At 39.8% G+C, this 19,786-nt stretch overlaps 1 protein-coding gene across 3 annotated transcripts; it reads right to left on the bottom strand.

Annotated features, from left to right (window-relative positions):
- Positions 1-84: 84 nt before the first annotated feature.
- Positions 85-16,355, bottom strand: LOC117270608 (uncharacterized). 3 transcript variants are annotated; one of them, XM_033648314.2, is made up of 4 exons: positions 16,119-16,228; positions 7,225-7,267; positions 5,117-5,664; positions 85-2,392 (listed from the first exon to the last, which is right to left on the bottom strand). In XM_033648314.2, the coding sequence occupies exons 3-4, from the start codon at positions 5,656-5,658 to the stop codon at positions 2,254-2,256; spliced, it is 681 nt and encodes a 226-aa protein (XP_033504205.2). In that variant the 5' UTR covers positions 5,659-5,664; positions 7,225-7,267; positions 16,119-16,228; the 3' UTR covers positions 85-2,253. The 3 variants fall into 3 exon arrangements, with proteins under 3 accessions (XP_033504205.2, XP_033504203.2, XP_033504202.2); XM_033648312.2 differs by lacking the exons at positions 7,225-7,267; positions 16,119-16,228 and adding an exon at positions 16,236-16,355; XM_033648311.2 differs by lacking the exon at positions 7,225-7,267.
- Between the last annotated feature and the right edge of the window lie 3,431 nt (positions 16,356-19,786).

Genomic DNA, 19,786 nt, shown 5'->3' with positions numbered 1-19,786 from the left:
TCCTCACTCTTTTCACACACGCACACAGGGTTCCCCGTAAAAGTGGTAGCTTGCATGTGTGGGAAATGATCCACTAATAACAATTAGATCCCATATGCTCCAAAAGAGTAAATACTGATGGTTTGTTTATTTTGTAAAACATTAAAGGGTGTGTAAATAAGTGACACATGCAGCTGAAACGTCCATGGGGTATTTCTGTGGCAGCTAGAGGGCAGACTAGGTGAATGAATATGCCCTGTGAAGTTTTAGTCCCCCTAAAATATTGATATGGGTAGAAGATGTGAAAGCAGGGTAGCAGATTCAGACAAAAAAAGACTGATTTCTTATTTCTTGCTGTTTACTGGATAAACATACTTCATATTCATAGTACAAATTCATATTATTACACTTAAAAAAATCAAACATGAAAGCATTCTCTCTCATGAGTCCTGGCAGGGTTAAAGAGGGGATAGCACAAAATCCTGCAAGTACTCCTCTTAACAATGTGCAGATTTAGAGATGCTTTATCGAGTTTTCTTGATAAAGAAAAACCTATTTATTCCTAATCAAGGGAATTGTCTTATTCAGTGGTTCCCAACCGGTCCGGCCACAGGGTGCAGATTTCTCCTTTGTCGTTAGTATATACTTGCCATACTTGCGTTTGGCCATGTCGTCAAGTTAGTTTGCTGTCTCTGTCAAGTAGCTGTCTGTTAGTCACTCACTCTACAGCAGCAAATGGCACTTCAGATTAAAAACTATCTTCCGGAAATTGACTGCACTTCAAAATAAAGTGTGCTCTTTACAAACTTGTCACGTTTGCAAGTCTCTTGTGGTCCATGCAGAATGGACTCAGGACCCACTTTTGGACCCCGACGCACCGGTTGGGAACCACTGGTCTAATTGTTTGTATAATATCTTGTCCCTCATCCACAGGTTATTCAGCCCAGTCACAGAATTAATGTTTGCATTGTACGTTTCTGCAAACCACGGATATGTTACATTTGTACATTGTTATGCAGCTGTTACGGTGAAACTTTAATCCATTCTGAATGGACCACAAGTGACTCGTGAATGTGTCAAGTTTGTTAAAAAAAAACTTTATATTTTGAAGTACAGTGAATTTACAGCACAGAGCTTTCATTTTGAATTGCTGTTTCCTGCTGCAGAGTAAGTGACTAACGGATAGCAACTTGACAGAGACAGCAAACTCGATGACGTGGCCAAACACAACTATGACGCTGAATGTATTAAACTGTGTGGACCTTGAACTAATGACTGGAGACAAATCTTCACCAGTTGGGAACCACTGTCCGAGGCGGCAGCAGCTCAGGGCCTCCAGGGCACTGCTGATGGGTTGTTGAACAAGGCAAGGAACCCCTAACTGCTTCAGGAGAGCCGTATTATGGCCGACCCTGCGCTTCCCTCCTTAATTACGTGTGTGTGGTGTTTAAAAGGAGGGATATGAGGAAGCTACATTTCAACTGCCAGTTTGCCTGTGGATTGCTTAGGTTGACAAAAAAAGGAAAAATTTATATCAGTCCATCATCCCCTGCACCTCACGTTGATAAAGACAGCTCATATGCTACACCACTTTAGAAACGCTGATATGATACATATGAAAAGTACCAATTTAACATTTCTGTGGTTTGCAGTAATATACAATGCCAACAATTTCTTCTGGCGACTGAGTAGGGTTACTGCATAGTTTTCCCCAAATGACAGATAACAATGCTTTATAAATATGCATTGCAGTCTTGCAAAAACAAAATGTCCACTGGAACACGCTAGTCATCCTAACTGTATCCTGGCCTCCATCCTCACCCTGGAACCAGATGGCCAATCCATAGCTTCCTCTAGAGAAGACTAACAGAGCCATTATGTTCAGTCTCTAAAGGCCAATCTAGTTTGATCCATAAACACTCAACTTGGCTTAAACCTGCACTACATACTGTTACCACATTTGTCCTCACCCAGTTCCACAAATAATAATGCCTGGATGGAAAATAATATTTAATGGCTTACGGGATTATAATGTTGGTGAAAGGGAATGTGTTTTTTTACCCAACAATTATTTTTTCTAATCGTTTTCTCATCTTTTGTTCATTCATACAGTTGCTTTACTGGCTGACGTTGACACATTGTTGTATCTCAGTGCTCTGTGTATGGTTAACTTAATTAAAAGCATTTCCCTTGTTTTGGGTCTCACACAGGATACCAAACATCCTCCTCAATTTGGAGGATGACATGAGAGCAGCGAGTCTTGTCATCACTTCCTTAGCGATGGATTTTGGTGATGTCTTTCAGCTGCTTGGTAAATGATGCATGCAGGGCCTGTGATGAGATCTCCAGCCTGTTGGCGATGTCCACTGCAGCGCGGAGCATGTCTTCAAAGGCCAAGGACTCTTCTCTGATTCTGCTCCGGAATGACAAACAATCCAGGTCACCAGGTGGAGTGACGGGATGGAAGAAACGGGGGCAGATGTGGAGAGAGACAGAGTAAGTGAAAGAGGGGCTGAGGACATTAAATACATTAAGAGGGGGTGGAATACATATGGTTGTTGTTAAAGCTTGCTGCTTGTTGTTGCTGCTTATGGGATTGGAAAGACTGAGTAAAGGGAAGGACACATAAATAATGCAAAGAATGACGGAGACAGCGAGAGGGTTGTTCTACATACACATTTAAAAATATAGCCTCAAGCTGTTCTTCAAGGGTTCAAGCCAACAGGGACCGTTTACAAAACCTGTATTAAAAATAATTAACAGATTTTATGACAATCAGACATTTGCTTGTTCATGGATGACCAAAACTGGCCTCACCTTTCTTCAGCAATGCCATCACCCCCTATTGGTCAGTTGCAGAACCATTTTGGGGGCATGCTTCAATAGCTTAGTTAAAAATATCTGCTGAGTTTGGTGATGTTTAGACAAACTGTCACTGATTTATTGCCAGATTTTGTGCCAGGCCAAAACAGAACTGATGGTGCCCCCTGTTGAGTGATTTTAAAATAATTTTACACCTGATTCAACATTGTTATGATACATATCCTGCAGGTTTGATTCTGATTTATAGTCTGATTTGTGTTATGCCACACCCATTTTTTTGCATTTGTAGCACCCCCGAGTGGTCAATTTATCCATTTTTTTTCAGGGTATGTAGACATTTCCTGCAAGTGTTGTGATAATTGGCCCAATGGTTATGGAGTTTGGTCTATTTATGTACTTAGCCACACCCTTTTAAAGTTCATTAGTCAGTATCTTCAAAACACAACTAGATATCAACACGATTTTGATAATTTTTAATAAGCTTCATCTAGTAATTATCCACAGAAAATTTGCTACAAATTGGACCATAGCTTTAAGGGGAGATGTAAAAATTGTTGTTGTTTTTTTTAGAAAATTCAAAAAGGCAGAAATCTAGTCAGGCAGACTCAGTGGTTCTTGAGGCAGAATTGACCCTTTGCTAAGTCCCGCCCCCAGACGCAGACTCGCCAGTCATAATGTAGCATCGGGCTGGCTCAGACCTAGCCTCACGTCACGAGGCTCTTCACGTACGGGGAAGAGCCTGGTTTCCATTCACTCTGAATTTTGTCTGGATTCTGGTTCTGGTCTAGAGAGCGGATCTGGAATTCACCTAATTCACCAAAGTAAAAGTGTTCACCAAAGTAAAATTTTAAATTCTGGCGCACCATCAATTTACAATAAAAGGAAAAGGTTAACTTAGTGGCTTGGGGCTTTTCTTGTAAATTATATTCTTTAAATTAAAAAGTTTCACTGCATTTTTATTAGCTTGGTGCTTTTATTTTGACGGAAAGGCGCATCCATTGAATTCCGGATCCTGTCTCTCTCGCCCTGGTTCTGGTTCGTTACCAAAACGGCCACTAAATGGTCCCAGACTAGCTCAGACCAGGAACTGACAACAACACAGCTGTGCTCCATTGACTCTAATGCAATCGTTTCAAATTTCCTCCCTCTGTCTGCTTCTCTCTGGAGTCACTGTTTCATTTTTCCAAATATATGATAATATTTCTTCAGGGATACAGTTAGTTACAGTGTGGGCTCCATGCTTACTGTGACAGCTTGTCGGACCATCATAAAGGGGCGGGCTTAGTGAAAGGTCAATTGCAAAGTGAGAACAGATGGATATCTGTACAAAGTTTCGTGTAAGTCAGTCAGATGTATGGTGTAGGAATTGTGTTTCAAAGTTGACCTTTGATAACAGCGTCCAAATCAGTTTGATTGGGTTCACATTTGTTGAGCAGCTTTTGCAAACAACTTCCAATCACCGGTGAAAATTTCATGTGTTCAAGGAATTTGCAAAAGCATTTTTGTAGAATAACAATAAGCCAGCAAAAAAAACAACAGAGTTTCAGTCCTGCAAGCATGAACCCCTACAGAGTCATTTTAGAGGTGCAACATACCATGTTGTATATCTGTAGATATAAATGCTGTTTAGTGGCATTTTAAAAAGATTTTTGCTTTAGTTAACCTGGTGCTTCATCAGGTGAAATACATCACAATTTTCCAGAGCCCAAGGGGAATTCTTCAATTTGCTTGTTTTGTCTAACCACTCCGAAACCCAAAGATACACAATTTGCAATAACATCAAAATAGAGAGAAGCTACAAATCCTCACAAAGTGGTGAATGTGTGGCATTTTTGCTTGATAAATATCTTAAACAATTAAAATTTGCTTTTTGTTCTGATTACTTTGAATTGTGACCACACTGCAGCACCACAGCAGCTGTAAGAAGAGTAGTAAACAGAAACTTTGATACCCATCTAGAATGCAAGCTGCAAAGACACAACGCAGGAGTCCTGCATGATGATATTAATACTGCTCATTTCTTTTGATTGACATGTGCATTATGAAAGACAGGATGAAATGACAGTCATCAACGCAGCTGCCTATGCTCTGATAAGAGGCAAAAGATTGGCCATCTCTGCCATCTTTTGAACAGAGATGTTCACTGTTGTCAACAATAATTTGTTTACATCTTCAGTATGCCAACAAAGAAGAACTGATCTTTTTTTCTCAGCCGCTCTCCTTACATTTCAACCTTGACCTTTACAAAGCTCAGTAACAGCTCAGTACAAACACATTCTTCTTAACTTCTAGAAAAACAGATTATTGCACTCACTTCTGCATCCCAGCATGCAGCACTTCGCCCTCCAGCTGCTGTTCCATATCTTCCTCAGCCTTCTCTACCACCTCGTGGCAACTTTTGTGGTCCTCTTGGATCCCAATGACATTTTCCTTAATCACATCTTCATAGCTCTGATCTCCCAGCTCTGCCCCCACAAACTGCAACAAGTTCTCCATCACCGCTTTGTTTCCATGCTGGATGGCCTGCAGATAGGCCAGCTCCTCTTTCTCGGCTTTCAGCCTTCGAGCCCAAGCAGTGTTAGTGTTGAAGAAGACCGAGCACTTGTCAGGTTGAGGCTCGTACTGCAGCGCAGGTGATGGTGATGGCGATGGCGATGGTGAGAAAGCTGCTGATGTGATCCAGTCCTGATTGTTTCTTATCCTCGCAGGCTCATCACCAGCTGCCTGAGATGTGTCATTGGTGGCTATTATCTCAGAGTAAATGTCAAAGCCTGAACCCCAGTCTCCACTTTGGCACATGGCTGGGGTTGCCATGGATACCCAGACCAAGATGAAGGGCATCCAACAATGCCACATGGTAACCTGGAAAGAGGAGGAGGTGAGTGACTGTGGATAACTTCTGTGAACTGATCAGCAGGTGAAGAGGCACCTCAAAGGGTAAGTTTGTTTTTTAAACCTGGACCCTATTTTCACCATGTTTTTGTGTGAAAGTTACTAATGGGAGCAACAGTTTTTGAAACTGGTCCAGGACTGAGCCAGAGCGCTGCAGCCAGCAGCAGCAGAACAGCACTAATCAAATATATCAAGATTATGTTACTGCACTGCCTATTTCTTGCCTACAGTGTTTTTAGAAACATATCTTAGTGTCGTGTTTAGCTGTAATAACGAGCATTTGTGAACAGGAAGTGGGAGAAAACAGAGGCTGGAAAAACAGATGTAAAACTAAGCAGCGCTGATCAAATATAAACGAAGATTCTGTTACTTAGTTGCATATTTCTCACCTCAGATGTTTTCAAAAACATGTTTTAGCTTACTGTTTACCTGTAATATGACATGGTTTGTTGCCAGCCGGCCGCCATTTTGTCAAATGGATGTGTTCACGCAAACAACCCACCAGCGGAAGCCTTTATTGATCTGGTGCAGGGCAGTGCAATCTGGTAGTTGTTGGTTTTCTCTGTCTTGAGCAAAAGAGTCATTTTTCTCTGTTTTCTCTGGTTCTGTGGTGCAGATTTCAAAATTATTTTCATCTTTCCACTGCATAGACATCCTAGTTTTATTTAAAGGTCTTCTTACCAGCAGTGAAATACTCCTTTTAGGGTTTAATTCAACAAAACCAGAGCTGGTGGTTGTTGGAACAGTGAAAAGATGAAACAGGAATGTTTTTGTGAGTTTTATTTTCTTTGTGTTGGCTGTGAATGAAGTGTGTTTTACGATGATAAAATTGCTGTTTATTTAAATGGAGTCTGGTGGGTTTGGTTTTAGCATTTTTAGTGGTTTCTGTTTTAACAAAAAGGATCTAACACTTTAACAAAAACATCTGTCTATGTAGGGATGCTTTCCATAATGTTCTCAGCTACTCAGAATAAAAATCTGAATATGTCAGTGGCAAAAACACTTTTAGTGGATGTAAATTCACAGTGTGAACATGCCCTGAATGATCTCATTGCAACCTGTTATTCTGATGCCAGCTGCAGTGCTGTCTCTCAATACTGAGCCAGTTTCAAAATATTGCTGTCTTCATTAGTCACTAAGACACAAAAACATGGGGAAATAGGGTCCAGATTGAAAACCACAGAAATCACCCTTTTGATGAGTTGTCCAACATTTTGGGATATGCACTTATTCACTGTCTTGTCAAGAATGTGCTGGAAAGATTGACACCACTTTCATGTCTTTCCAGTGAACTTAGCTTAGCATGAAGCAGGTGGAAACAGCAAGCCTTGCTGTGTCCAAAGATACAAATGAACATGATCTGTCTACCAGCACCCTTTTAAAGCTCAGTGATTTTTACTGCTCCCAAAAAAGAAACAGTCTAACACAAAATCCATCATTAAACCAAAGTGTGTTGTTTTTGTACAGATTAAACAAACACAAAACATGTTTACTAGTGTACGTTAAAGGTGTGTGTGTTTGCTAGCCTACCTTAGCTGTTTGACACTGTGTCCTAACCAGCTGCTGGCTGTTGCTTGATATTTAAAGGACAAATATGAGAGTGGTATTAATTTCCTTATTTAACTCAAGTGACGACAGCATACACGTAACACTTTTAGAATGGTTTCAATTCAAACAGCATGCTAGCCTGTAGCCTTCTTATTAAATACGTGTAAAAAGTGAACTCATTCACTCCATGTCACCAGCAGTAATTAGCAAATAAGTCACGACACTCAGTTAAATAAATGTAAATTCATGTTTAAAGACAACTTTAAAAAAGTCAATGTCTCTGCAGAACTTTGGAGCATTGAGGGAATATTAAGTTTGGACCCTCATTTGTCCACTATCACCTTTTTTTAAATGGCACCTTCACCACTCTGCTCTTTGAATAATCAGGTATAAACACTTACATTTTTACACGATGGAGCTGGGAATCCAAGGAGCCACAGGCTGTTTATTAGATACATTAGAGCAGCTAAAGCGTTCCTATTGCACTCTCTACATCTCCATGTTTTAAACCATTTCATTTAAATCATACAAGTTTTGTGGATAGTTATAATGCCACAAGGAAGATGCTCTGATGGTCCCAAAGGCTGAACCTCATAAAGGGGACTTAATTTTGTCTCATGACCTTTAGACATTTATTGTATGCCTTTCCCAGTCGGCATTCCCTCTGTCACTCTGTACCTTCCAGTAATGTAGAAATGGCTTCTATTTAATCTTTAATATTGTACCGGCACTCTGAATGTCACATTGCATATTTTAGCAGTAATCATTTAATACCAATGTACACAGTATCAGCTAACATTTCCTTCTTGGCGAATTTTTACAACGTCACCGACACCTGTTTATATAATGTTATAAAATGCAATAGTGTTTAGTCATAGGAGTTTGGTCAAGGGATATCAGGACGTCTTGCTTTTATCAAGATCCACATTACCAGAGATGATATGTACACAATGTAATAATTTTATTTTAAGCAACTGAACACCTATTTGAGAAATGTAATCACTCAATGGTAAAATTAACTGTAAATCCCACAAATTCATAACATTGATAGATTTTCCTTGTAAATCATTTATTATTATTATTATTATTATTATCTTTATTTGACTTCATGTTTTCCACTGTTAGGTTTTGCTTACCATCTCATTTCAATAAACATATATAATACGTGGATGTATAAGATAGAATACAATATACTATCCTAGGATGGTGTTAGGCTAAAATGAAAACATCAGTACATTCACCTGCACCAGACGTAAGACACAAGACACATGTAAAGTCATACCACGTTCAGTCGATTTACACATCACACATATACCTCTCACACTAACACACACACATACACACATTATATTAGTTCTATGTACTGTACTCACCGCCTACCTTCCAGGCAATGCCATGTATTTTAACACTTTGAGTATATTAAGCTAACAACATCATACTTTTGCTTTTGTTCAGAAACACTTCTTATTATACTGGATGAAATGATCCTTCCATCCTGAGAGTAGTCAATACATAATGTGTTCAGAAAAAGGAACGGAAATAATCTGACCTCTGTGGCAGCTGCAGGCCTGTAAGAACTCTGACCAATCCCTGCCATTCGGTGCGAATGGAAAGAATCAATCAGATGCCTTCATGTCTCGTCCTGCCCGAGCCCCCCTCTGCCCCTCCCTCCCTCCTCCCTGTGTGCACTCATCATGTGTCACCGTTGTCGGAAATATTCAGCACACTCCTCAGCAGAAATACCGAGTTAGCAGGAGTTTGCTGAACAATGGCAGAGAAAATGCAGCCAAAAGTACCACTTCCAGTGTTACTTGTAAGGGCTTGCCCCGCTAAACAGGCTGAGAAAAGAAAGTTGGAGGCAGAAAAGGCTGCGACGAAAAAGGCTTTGGATAAAGTGAGAAGACAAACCAGACATCAATATCGGTGCAGCTTTTGAACGGTGGAGACAACTGAGGGAGCTGAAGGGCCTGAAAGGTGATGCAGAGGTTGCTGTCTTTCTGTTGGACAGGTAATTATTTGTTTGCTTCGGGGGGATTTGTTATTTTACTTGGCTCTCCTCTGCCCTGCTGACTCCCACTGCAGGATGCGCGTTCAAGTTTGTGTGGGGCCGTCCTGCATTTATAAATGCAGGACTTTGACTCATATTGTTACTTTCATGCAGATAGATTATCTGAATGCTTCCTCCACCACTGCCAACTTGTCACATTGAAACTTGAAACATGTGCTTTGGCCTACCTGGATAGATATAACAAGTTTTAGTCTTTTAGGGACTCTTAAAAAGATTTACAAGATATTGAAAACACATTGTCTGAAGACATCTGAAATTAAGTGATTTGAATTCCTCCCTGTTAAATTTCTGTAATGTCATTTCAGGTGTTTTTTCAAGGTGACAAAGCTTGATTTAAATATCTTTTATGTTTTATATATTGGCAGAAATGTAGTATAATATTCATAACTATGTTTTAATGAGTTTTTAATGACCTGAAACTAAGAATTTTGGTTTTGTTACCTCAGAATGAGCCATTTATATTTCCACAGAGAGCAGGTCCTCTTTTACAGTACCCACCATGCTGTTTCTACAGTAGCCCAGAGCAGACAAATGAATCACTGGCTCTAGGGCCATTCACATTTTTTTGCGTCAGCCACTGTCATTCTCGTACACATTTGGCACACAGAAGTTTAAGTTGGTTGCAATGTGCAACATCGCCGCTAGATGGCACTAAATCCTACGCAGTAGACCTTTAAATTTTTTATTTATTTATTTATTTATTTATTTTTTAAATTGGTTTAAAGCTAAACTATGCAGTAATTGTTGGTTACTGTTTTCAAACATTTTCGGCAGTGAAAGAGAAAGCCAACCCCAGATTCACTCTTGTGGAGCGAGATGTATCCACTTGGTGTTTCCCCGTAGCTTCCTCTTGTATGCGTGCTGCCTACAGTCTGGCACCTGGCCGCTACCTTTTTATACAGTCCTGACTTCACCTGCGCATTGTACCTGGCAAGATTCCGAACACACCAAAATAAGGAAATACAGGCAGAGGGCAGAGTCTCTGTACACTGCTACACATTTGTAGTGGATTGTAAGTGATGAGATTAATTTCTTGTGTATGAGTCTGCACATTGTTTTATTTACCTTTTAAAATTATGTGAACAAAGTGGGGAGCTCAGATCACATAGAATCAAATGGATAGTTTGGGAAGTATTATAAAATTCAGTGGTATTTACATTTCGACATTAAGTATTAAGTACTGTTTAAATGTTACAATTAATTCAGTTTCTCATAAGATTCTAGTTTTTACTGTAATAACTTGATTTCACAGAAATCCACATGACAACATCTCATATTGTGCTTTTCAAGAGAAAATTCAGGTCATTCATGGAGAAATTCCAGAGAAATTTCTGCTGTTTTCCAACAGGAGTCTTGTAAAAATATTGTATTAAGTTGTTCCATTTGTGTTATGGTCATACATGTCTTAGCAGATGCATGAGTTGTGTCATGCTCTGGCTGTAAAAGCTGACATCCCACTGCAGCAGTGTTAGTTGTTTTTGGTAACGAGCGGCTGGCTGGGGATCTTTTATAACATCATTTCATAACACCTCGTAAATCCTTACAACTCATGAGAGTACAGTGAGAGAACTGTTTTTGCAAAATATCTAACATCAGATGTGGCTTTGTCAGAAATGAGGTTTGTTTTGCCTCAAAGTGTTTGCCCCTCCTCTCTGCATGTGTTACAGTCAAACAACGACAGTGTCACTTTATCATTTTGCAGACTGCCATTCATTATTCTCTCCTATGCATCTGGAAATATATTTAAAAACCCGAACCAGGCCTGTGAGGCAGAGGCATTACAGAGTACTTTCTGCTGTCGGAGCACATTTGGTTTCAGCTGCAGTTTACTTTTACAGCATCTTTGAAACTATTTTGACTTCTCATTGCTGGAGTGAAAATTTGAGTTGGGTGACTCGCACCTATTGCCATGTTATATCGAGAAATGCAGATTAGATGCTCAGTCGTGCTTGATAGAACAGACACCGTAAAATTGTCTATTTATTTTAAGATGAGTTGTGGTATGGCCCAAACCCATAAAACAACCAACTGTTGGCTGCTCTCTCCCTCCCTCCCTCTGTTTCTGATTAATGGTGACCTCACATATGTTGCAGCAGCTGTAGGAAGAGTAGTAAACAGAAACCTTCAAACTGATCCAGACTGTGAGCAGAGACACAATCCAGGAGCTTTGTATCATGATGTGAGTAACACAGGCTGATATCACCAACTGGATTTAGAGTAATTTCCTTAAGTGTCACGTCATGATGAATGAATGGGGTTTGTTATTTGGACAGTTCGAATATTTCATCTATTATTTATGTCATAAGCATTTACAAACATATCATATCTGCTGCTTTACTGTCACTAGTCAACCTTTGTTCTTAAACCCAAGTTCCTTTTCTTCCAGGGGGCCACCATGGGACTTTTTTTGGGGAAAAAAATATGAACAGTAGTCAATAAAGTTAAGTTGATTTCTGCTTTTGGGGGCTTGAGCTGGTATACGAGTTTAAACCCGTTTGATTTTTTTGCAAACCAGCTGAACTGTCATTTGTCAATATACAACATTCTGGCAAATTAAGCTTACATCAACAACCTGTGCTGACGACATCACAGCGCTAAATCCAATTCATATTGCATTAGTGATGGGAAATATGACAACCTGATAAACAAAATGTGTGTCTGTTTATTAACAAACTAACAGAGCCACTAGTGTCCAACAGGCCATTTGCAATATACTACAGAGCAGAGCAACATGAAGGAGATGAAATTTCAGTCGAGGTGAGGGGGGGGGATGAACGGTGCATGTTGTTTGTTTACTAGAAACGTGCATGGTGCGCCAAAGTTTTGTCCATGGTCCAGTTCTTATTTATTCTTGTTGCTAGCTTTGAAAGCACCACAATGGATGAAGCATGGCTGATTCGTGAGGTTGAGTTGATGAATCATCTATAAAATACCTCCTTATTTCACTGTTAAAAAACAACATGAGGTGGCTTAGGGAGATCTCAGAGGGGTTTAAAGATTTTGGGAAATTGCCGTTGTTAATAACAACCCATGTGCTTTTGGCTATTTTATATGTCATTTCCATTAAGTATTACAATATAACGTGTGTCTTGTTTGAAGAGTACAAATGCAGGAAAATAGTGAGTACTCACAAGTGGTTACATCTTCAGTCTGATCACGAGTGCACAGCTGATGTTTACATGGTTTGGTGACATGATGTAACAGAAGTGCTTATTTAATGGATTCAGGGTGACAGAGAGCTCTGATGTAAGGCAATAGTCGGACGCTTGTTTGCTGATATCATGTGGTGTCATTATGTTACACGTGGGAGCGGATGCTAAGTCAAATGCAGCACCTGGTAAAATAAGGTATATTGGTCTGGTGTTTGGCTTAATATCAAAGGGGGTTTCGGCATTTTTACACCGGCCCAACCCTAGTCTGCTAAAATATGTAATTAGAAAGACTACACAAGTCGCTTAGGTGACGCACTTTCTCTCTCACCGAAGCTACGATGCCTGTGTGTTTTGTTGTACCAGAATATACTCGCATGAGCAACAGGTCTTGCTCATTGTTTTGCTTCCCTGCTGATTAAAGAGACCAGAAGTTGCTGAATAAAACACATCAGGTAACAAAACGTTACATTTGTGCATGGGTTACCTAGCTGGTGTTGGTGATGTTTATTATATGAGACGAGAGATGTAGTTCACTGAGCGTTTCACGCAAAACTTAATAGTACTATGACAAACTTCTTGTCTTGAAAATATACCTTTGAAATCGACAAACATCAAATGTGTAATTCATGACACAATTCAAACAGGATAAAAAAATTATTTCTCTCTCACCATTGACTACTGTACATATTTTTTTCTGAAATAAGGTCCCATGGAGACACTGGAAGAGGAAGGACTTTGCTTCTCTATAGTGAGCACCCTCAAGTGTTCAAACCTTCAGAAAACATTTTTAAAAGTCTACATTTTGTGTTGAATTAACTTTGACGCTGATTACCAGGACTCAGAAAACACACTTGTAGGTGAGTTTACTGTGAACCTTGTCCTGAGCTCAGAGCAGAAAACACTTGGAAGCTGACTCCATCTACTAATTGGAAAGCTGCAGAACAGCATGTCCAAAACTTTTTTATTACTCTGAACTTTTACTGCACTTGTTTGGATGTATATAAATCAAAACCTTATGGCATAGAGTGACAACACTCTCAGCCTAATGACAGGAGGCAGCCAAATGGAAATATAATTCATCTTAAAATATAACTTTATTGTCTCTGTGTTCAATTACCATCGCAGCAGTAAAAGGCACGAGTCAAAGGACAGTTAGTGACATTAATTCCGTCTCTTAAATGCCTGCTAACTAGAAGCACACATGCTCCTCGTTGTATCACAGATTGGCAGGAGCAGTCGCCTTTGTCTTTGGAAAATGTCTGCACAATTTCCACGCTGGCGTCTTATGGTTTAGCTGAAACACTGTTTGTGTTAGACTCTCTGCGGCCTGTAGTGACCTTTTTTGGCTTCGTTGTGAAGGATCTGTCATTGAGAAGTGGCTTTTATAGACTGACTTTACTTTTGGCTTAAAATAGTTGACGCTCGCCTGCAGTGGGAAAGAAGTTCACCGCCAAATGCTCAGAACACCATTAGGATATTTGAGTTCTTATTTGTAATCCTTAAAGAGGAGCAGCTTGCATTTAGTGGTTCTGGTTCTGTAGTTGTGCAGTGAGTGATTTAAACAACTTAATTATAGTTCAGTCGGATTTATCCACTCCTGCTGTTAATTGGACATCCTTTAACCGTTAGCTCAGTCCAGTTTGCGCGCTAATGCCACTGAGGTGGATGCACAGTCACATTAAAATGATCAGGAGTAATTTTACCACCTTGACTGAATAAACAAGTCAAAACTACAACTAACAAAAAATGCTTATCGAAAACTGCTCTGAATCACATAGTGTTTCTTTTTACTTTCAGGACATACTGCAGCTGCCCTTTCAAAGTATGTACAGTTGCATTTAGTATGCATACATCTGGGACATATCACAGACTGTATAATAAAGATCGACGACATGACAGCTCTCCAGAAGTGAAGCCAAAATATCTTAATTGCTTCCTGGTGGCGACTGTATAGCCTGTAAACTCTGCCCCCTCAGTGTTAGTGAATGGGACATGGGCCAAACTTAAAACTCAGTACAAGTCAGTATACAAATACATGTCAAATGAAGTTATTCCCAAAGATGGTTTCTGTCATTTTAGGTAGTTCTTATCGTGCTGATGTTAATTCATTGGTTCATTTTCTGACATGTTTGTTTTGACATGTTTGTGTTTAATTAGTTGCTTTAAAAAGCGGGTCTGACGTCTTGATTGACAGCTGTGTGTTCCACTTGGTGTGCTCGCAATGATTGGCACTGCTTCCAGTTGATTGGATGTGTATATGGATGAGATCTCAATATCGCAGCAATTGTTACTGTGCAGACTCTGGCTCCATGTGACATCACCAGAGCAAGATGGCAGCAGTTGTATCCAGGATATTTTGGATTGGAGGAAGTGGAGACACATTGTCCATCTTTATATACAGTCACTGGGACATTACACTTTGTCATAACATTGCGTCCTAAATTTTGACTGTCTTGCTCATATATCCAAACAACAAAAAGAGGCTGTATCGTCTTAAGTTGCTGTGAGCTGCAAATTCACCACTTCTAAGCAGAAGGCAAACAATAACGTCACGCAGAGGCAGCTGCTTGTACCGAAGAGCAGCATTAAAGTGAGAAGTGCTCACTCTGCAGCTAAATGTTAGGACCATATTGTCAGAAGGACACTGTACACTGACTGACAAAAAAAAAAAACAAACAAAAAAACAACTGCTTGACTTGAAGGAATCTCAGCCAACTGAGGGGTCACTGACTGATGATTTGAACCTCAGACTTTCGGGGGCAGCCCTGCTATGAACTGGGACATACTTTAGCTTTTATGGTATGCAAAATAGTATGGGCATTAGAAGGCACCTACAGTCTTCAGATCACTTGTTAGATATTTGATAATGATCAGAAAAGCAGCAAATCCACACAGTTCTGGCACTGGCACAAAGATGTTTGGCATATTTATTTGAAAAATCAATCATCAAAATAGCTGCCTAAACAACTAATCGATTGACTAATTGTTTAAGCTTTACAATGACTAGGGGAAATTTAAAACTGGCTTGTTGTGACACATTTACCAGTGAACTCTCTGTTTCCTTTTAGTTGTGAAAGTGCGCCTTGAATTTGATATTCACCCCTCGCAACATACTTAGCTGCGGGTCAGAGCTAATCTGAGTGTTTGTGGTGAAGCTGCAGCTCAGCCCCACGGCCCCTCTTGTCAAAGCCGTAACAGGTGTGTTTCACAGGTGTCACAACACTCAGTCGCTCCAATGTTGTTATGACAACAAGGTCTTTGGCAGTAAGCCAGTGTAGCATAAAGAGGCGTCGAAGGTTCAGTGTTGATGTACAGTTCAGTGATAGGTAATCATGTAAGTTGGAGACATACTCGGCAGCTAAATAATCAGAGAGATTTGTAGAGATTTGTTTGCACACACACACCTATACTTAAACACACATACATGTCAATACTGCATGTAAATACCATCTGACATAGAAAAACAGTCAATAAACATAATCTACCACCGAACAATAATTTAATTGTCTGTATATAAATGGTATAAATGCCTTAAAGCTTTAAAAGGCTTTTTGTAACTTAACATTATTTTTCTCTCCTTTTACAAGGTAAGAAAACCCCAGGTTGCCATTTTACCCGACAAGTAAAGTTTTATAAGTCCCAAAAAACAAACTTACCAAACTCCAGGAATTTTTCACAGCTAAATTCTGCCACCTCCACTTCCCCAGTTAAGCAAAATGTTTCGAGAGGGCTCAGCACTACCATTCACACAGGCACAGAGAACAAATACTCACTTGGTTTCCTTCTTCATGTCAGGGAAAAAAATGCAGACACACGCACACACAATTAGGGTTTGGCTGGAGAGTGTGGTCGTCTGTGTGCCCCTGTCTGCTGTTGGGAGGGGAGAAGGTAGGGGAGGGGGATGTTTGTAGAAGAGGCTGAAACTCAATGATTTCTTTCTTTGCAGTGGAAAGAGGGGCTGGCAAAAGGAGGGGTATAGAGGGGGAGAGTAATGTACTTCACATATGTGGGCTCTGGTGGGGGACAGAGGAAGCATGAGGGTTCCTCATATAACCACGCTGGATATACATTTACTATTTATTCTAGGAAGGAGCCCATTTGAAATAAGTCTCAAGTATGCCCTTAGGTCATTAAAAATTGGGAAAAAACAACACCTCTTCTTCCCAACAGTAGTGACAGATTAATAATGCACTGTGAAGTTGTGTTGCAGGGTTGATAAATCTCCGATGATGTGGTTTGATTCTGTTTGCATTAATGAAGTGAATTCTTAAAATCGCAGAGTACTTGAAAGTCCCGAGGTGTAGCTCTCACCTCCAACTAATGAAACTTCATTTAAAACATTCATTTTTTTTTTACTTACAGCAAAATTAAAAATAAATATTGATACTGGAAACTTCTCAATTTTTCTTACTTCTGAATTCCTAAACCAATTTGTCCACTATGAATGACCATATTCCAGTGTATCCAGGTGGCTTATTTAGAGTGACATAACATGTAATCCCTGTTTTAGTGTTGAAGCAGGGCTGAGGAACTTATATCACAATTACAGCTGCTATTGGAAAACTTATGCCCTTACATCTGTAATTTACATTACAGCAATTTAGGTGTATTCATCTAAAACTGCGGAGCACTTTAGCTTGAGGTCAGGGATAAGTGGAAAATTGATTACAGCAGCTCTCCTTACAGTATGAATATTATTTTGTTTAAAGGCACACTGTACTTTGGGTACTTTTAGGATGAATTTGCTACGATAGACTGTATTAGACTGCAGTGCTCCCGTAGAGCTTTACAGTGAAACTTTGCTTGATTAAATTTTACACAAAATCAATCAGTACAAAAACTAGGCAAACATGAATAGGGTCAAAATGAATGGAATTATTTGATTAAAAGTCCAGTGTTTAAGATTTAGTAGCATCTAACGGTGGTTGCAGATTGCAGTAGGGTTGGGCTGGTGTAAGCATCACATTTCTTTAATATAATTTGAGCAAGATCACTTTTTTATTTCAATTTTTTACAGTTTCAAAATAACAAAAAAAGGAAAAGGGCCTGAAGCAAAAGTTTGGGCACCCTGCATGGTCAGTACTTAGTAGCACCCCCGACTAAACACTTTTGTATTCAGCTGAGAGTCCCTCAGTTCTTGCTTGGGGGATTTTCACCCATTCTTCCTGCAAAAGGCTTCTAGCTCTGTGAGATTCTTCAGCTGCCTTGCATGCACTGCTCTTTGAAGGTCTATCCACAGATTTTTAATGATGTTTAGGTCAGGGGACTCTGAGGGCCTGAAGCTTGTGCCTGTTGAGGTAGTTCACTGTGGATTTTTAGTTGTGTTGTAGGCTGCTGTGGAAGCCATCCTGTCTTAATCTTCAGCTTTTTAAAAATGGTGTGATGTTTGCCTCCAGAATTTGCTGGAATTTCATTAAATCCATTTTCCCCTTTAATCGGTGAATGTTCCTCGTGACACTAGCTGTAACACGACCTCAAAGCATGATCTATCTGCCCGTGTTTAAGAGTTGGACAGGTGTTTTTTCATGAAATTCTGCACCCTTTTTTCTCCAAACATAGCTTTACTTATTGCATCAAAAACGTTCTATTTTAACTTCATCAGTCCCCAGGACTTGTTTCCAAAAATCATCAGACTTGTTTAGATGTTCCTTTGCAGATTTCCAACACTGAATTTTGTGGACGCAGGAAAGGTTTTCTTCTGATGACTCTTCCATGAAGATCATATTTGTACAGGAGTGGCTGCACAGTCGAACAGTGCACCACCACTCCAGAGTCTGATAAATCTTCCTGCAGGTCTTTTGCAGTCAAACGGGAGTTTGATTTGCCTCTCTAACAATCCTACGAGCAGCTCTCTCAGGACGTTTTCTTGGTCTTCCAGACATAAACCTGACCTCCACAGTTCCTGTTAACTGTCATTTCTTTATTACATTACCAACTGAGGAAATAGCTACCAGAAAATGCTTTTATATCTTCTTACAGCCTTCTCCTGCTTTGTGGGCATTGGTTATTTTAGTTTCCAGAGTGCTAGGCCGCTGTTTAGAGGAGCCCATGGCTGCTGATTGATGGGACAAGGTTTCAGGAGTCAGAGTATTTTTAAAGCTTTGAAATTTGCATCACCTGACCTTTGCTAACAGTGATTGTGAACAAGAGCCATAGCAAGCTAATTAAGGTCTGAGACCCTGTAGAAGTTGTCTGAGCGCTCAAATGCCTTTGAGTGCCCAAATGTTTGCATGGTGCTCTTTTCCTTTTTTCACTCTAAAATTGTACAAAACAAAAATAATACGCTAATCTTGCTTAAAATGTTGAAAAGCATGTGTCATCTTTAACTTAATAGCTTTTGGGGATCAGTTCATCTTCTCTTTACTTAACAAAATTTTGACCAGGGAAGCCTAAACTCTTGCATGCCAGTGTAGATATCTATGGTATAGACAGCTCCATCAAATCAGCAGTTCTTTGTCCATTGTGCCACTTTTAGAATGAGCAACGGCAGTAAATAGAAACAGGGTGTCCAACAAAACTTCAGCTCAAAACAACAACACTGCATCGCCTGCAGCCAGTGAGGACACCTCTTTCATCAGCTTTATATCCAAAATGTTGTTTGATGTAGTTTAGTTTTTTTTTTTTTTCTTTAAAAAAAACTAACGCCTGCACACTTACTCCACACCACCAAAGTTTGATAATGACAACATTTTGATCCTGCTCAGGTCTTTGTCAGGTCAGAATGCCACACCCATATTTTTACATGATGCACACCAATAGGCTGACAAGCTCTATGATGCAAGGTGCCAAATCATCCAGGGTGTTAGGACATCTGAAAGCACTGACAGTTAACAATACACTTGAATTGAATCAAACATTCTGACATGATAAAGATCCAAGTAGGATCAAAACATTGTCATCATTAAACTTTTGTGGAAAGTGTGCAGGCGTTACCTTCTCCTCATTGGCGCTGTTCTCTGATAGCCTTCCACCTACGTGATGTCTGTTTGATTACTCTCCATCAACTCATTATTTCACAAGAGCCATGAAAGATGATGCTTACCATTTAGAATAAAAAAGAGATGGAACAGATTCTCATCTAATGACCAAGCCGTGTTTGTGTTGTTGACAATGCTACATCCACAGAGTGCATTTTAACACCAGGTATAAATGGGTTCTTTTTCATTTCCTCTCCCCATCTCTGCACAGATGTTTTCGTCTCTTCAGTGCAGAATAATAGACAGCAAAAAATGCCTGAAAAGATAATGCACATGTTTCCAGAATAGTGCCACAGGGGGCCGGCTTCACCAACAAAAAAAATAGAGAGAGATATTTATTTCTTCAT

This window comes from Epinephelus lanceolatus, chromosome 13 (assembly GCF_041903045.1).
Source record: "Epinephelus lanceolatus isolate andai-2023 chromosome 13, ASM4190304v1, whole genome shotgun sequence".
Lineage (NCBI taxonomy): Eukaryota > Metazoa > Chordata > Actinopteri > Perciformes > Serranidae > Epinephelus > Epinephelus lanceolatus.
The sequence above is the reverse complement of the archived record's forward strand: the minus strand, read 5'-3'. Positions and strand labels throughout refer to the sequence as shown.